The sequence below is a fragment of the Nicotiana tomentosiformis genome, chromosome 11, assembly GCF_000390325.3.
Source record: "Nicotiana tomentosiformis chromosome 11, ASM39032v3, whole genome shotgun sequence".
Taxonomy (NCBI): domain Eukaryota; kingdom Viridiplantae; phylum Streptophyta; class Magnoliopsida; order Solanales; family Solanaceae; genus Nicotiana; species Nicotiana tomentosiformis.
The window spans coordinates 124,215,378-124,216,626 of NC_090822.1; the positions used below are offsets into that span (position 1 = coordinate 124,215,378).

At 48.5% G+C, this 1,249-nt stretch overlaps 1 protein-coding gene across 1 annotated transcript; it reads left to right on the forward strand.

Moving 5' to 3' along the window:
• The first annotated feature begins 315 nt into the window (after nt 1-315).
• Nucleotides 316-927, forward strand: LOC138902121 (uncharacterized). Its single transcript, XM_070189935.1, has one exon. The coding sequence runs from the start codon at nt 316-318 to the stop codon at nt 925-927; it is 612 nt and encodes a 203-aa protein (XP_070046036.1).
• Nucleotides 928-1,249: the final 322 nt, after the last annotated feature.

Consider the following 1,249-nt stretch of genomic DNA (forward strand, 5'->3'; position numbering starts at 1 on the left):
CGACTTTGCTGCATTTCAAATGATTGGTTCCGCCAAGAAATGGTGAAAAGATTATTTGTTGACCAGACCAGCTGGGTCGCCTGCTCTTACTTGGGACCAATTCTCTTAGATCTTCCTAGAGATGTTCTTGTCTATCACATTGAGAGAGGAGCATCGCCGTCAGTTCGAGCATCTCCAGCAGGGCAGTATGACTGTTACTCAGTATGAGATCCGTTTTGTAGATTTGGCCCATCATGATTTTCTTCTGTTTCCCATCGAGAGAGAGAGAGAGTGATGAAGTTTATTGGCGGACTTGCTCAACCTATCAGATTGCAGATGGCTAAGGAGACCAGAAGTGAGATTTCTTTTCATGAGGCTGCCAATGTTGCCAGGCGAGTCGAGATGGTTCTTGCACAGGGAGGTCAGGGATCTGACAAGAGACCTCATTATTCCGGTGGGTTTAGCGATGCCTCATCTGGAGGTAGGGGTACTTTTGGTAGAGGTCATCCTCCCATGCCATTTCATTCAGCACTCCAGGCATCCCACAGTGCTTCAGGGAGTCGTGGTCCTTATGTTCCCCATTCTGGTCAGCCAGCCTATAGTGCACCATCAAATCCTATCAGTGCACCTTCTATTCAGAGTTACTACAGTGGTCATACGGCCCGTTCGGGTCAGTCTCAGTTTCCACTGCCACAATACCAGGATGGATGTTACGAGTGTGGTGGTTATGGGCATATTAGGAGGACCTGTCCGAGATTATTGGGTGTCCCGCCACAACATCAGGGTTCTCGTGCCATGGTTCCGACAACAGTTGCTGCACCATATGCTCATCCATCCAATGGCAGGGGTCAGGCAGCCAGAGGTAGAGGCCAGACTGTTAGAGGTGAAGGTCAGGCCATTAGAGGTGAAAGCCAGTCAGCTAGAGGCCGTCTCAGGGACGTAGTTTAGGGTGGTGGCCCCCAGCCCCGGTGTTATGCTTTTCCAGTCATGCCTGAGGCTGAGTCACCTGATGTTGTTATCACATGTACTGTTTCACTTTGTAGTAGAGAGGCTTCAGTTCTATTTGTTTCGGGTTCTACTTACTCATATGTGTCATCATATTTTGCTTCATATTTGGTTGTGCCTCGTGACTCTTTCAGTGCTCCTGTGTATGTGTCCACACCTGTGGGGGATGCTATTGTTGTAGATCGTGTTTATCGTTCGTGTGTGGTCACCATTAGGAGTCTTGAGACTCGTGTAGATCTTCTACTTATGGTCGATTTTGATGTCA

Coding starts and splice junctions, on each gene's coding strand:
- LOC138902121 (XM_070189935.1), top strand. CDS start 316: ATGGCTAAGGAGACCAGAAGTGAGATTTCTTTTCATGAGGCTGCCAAT.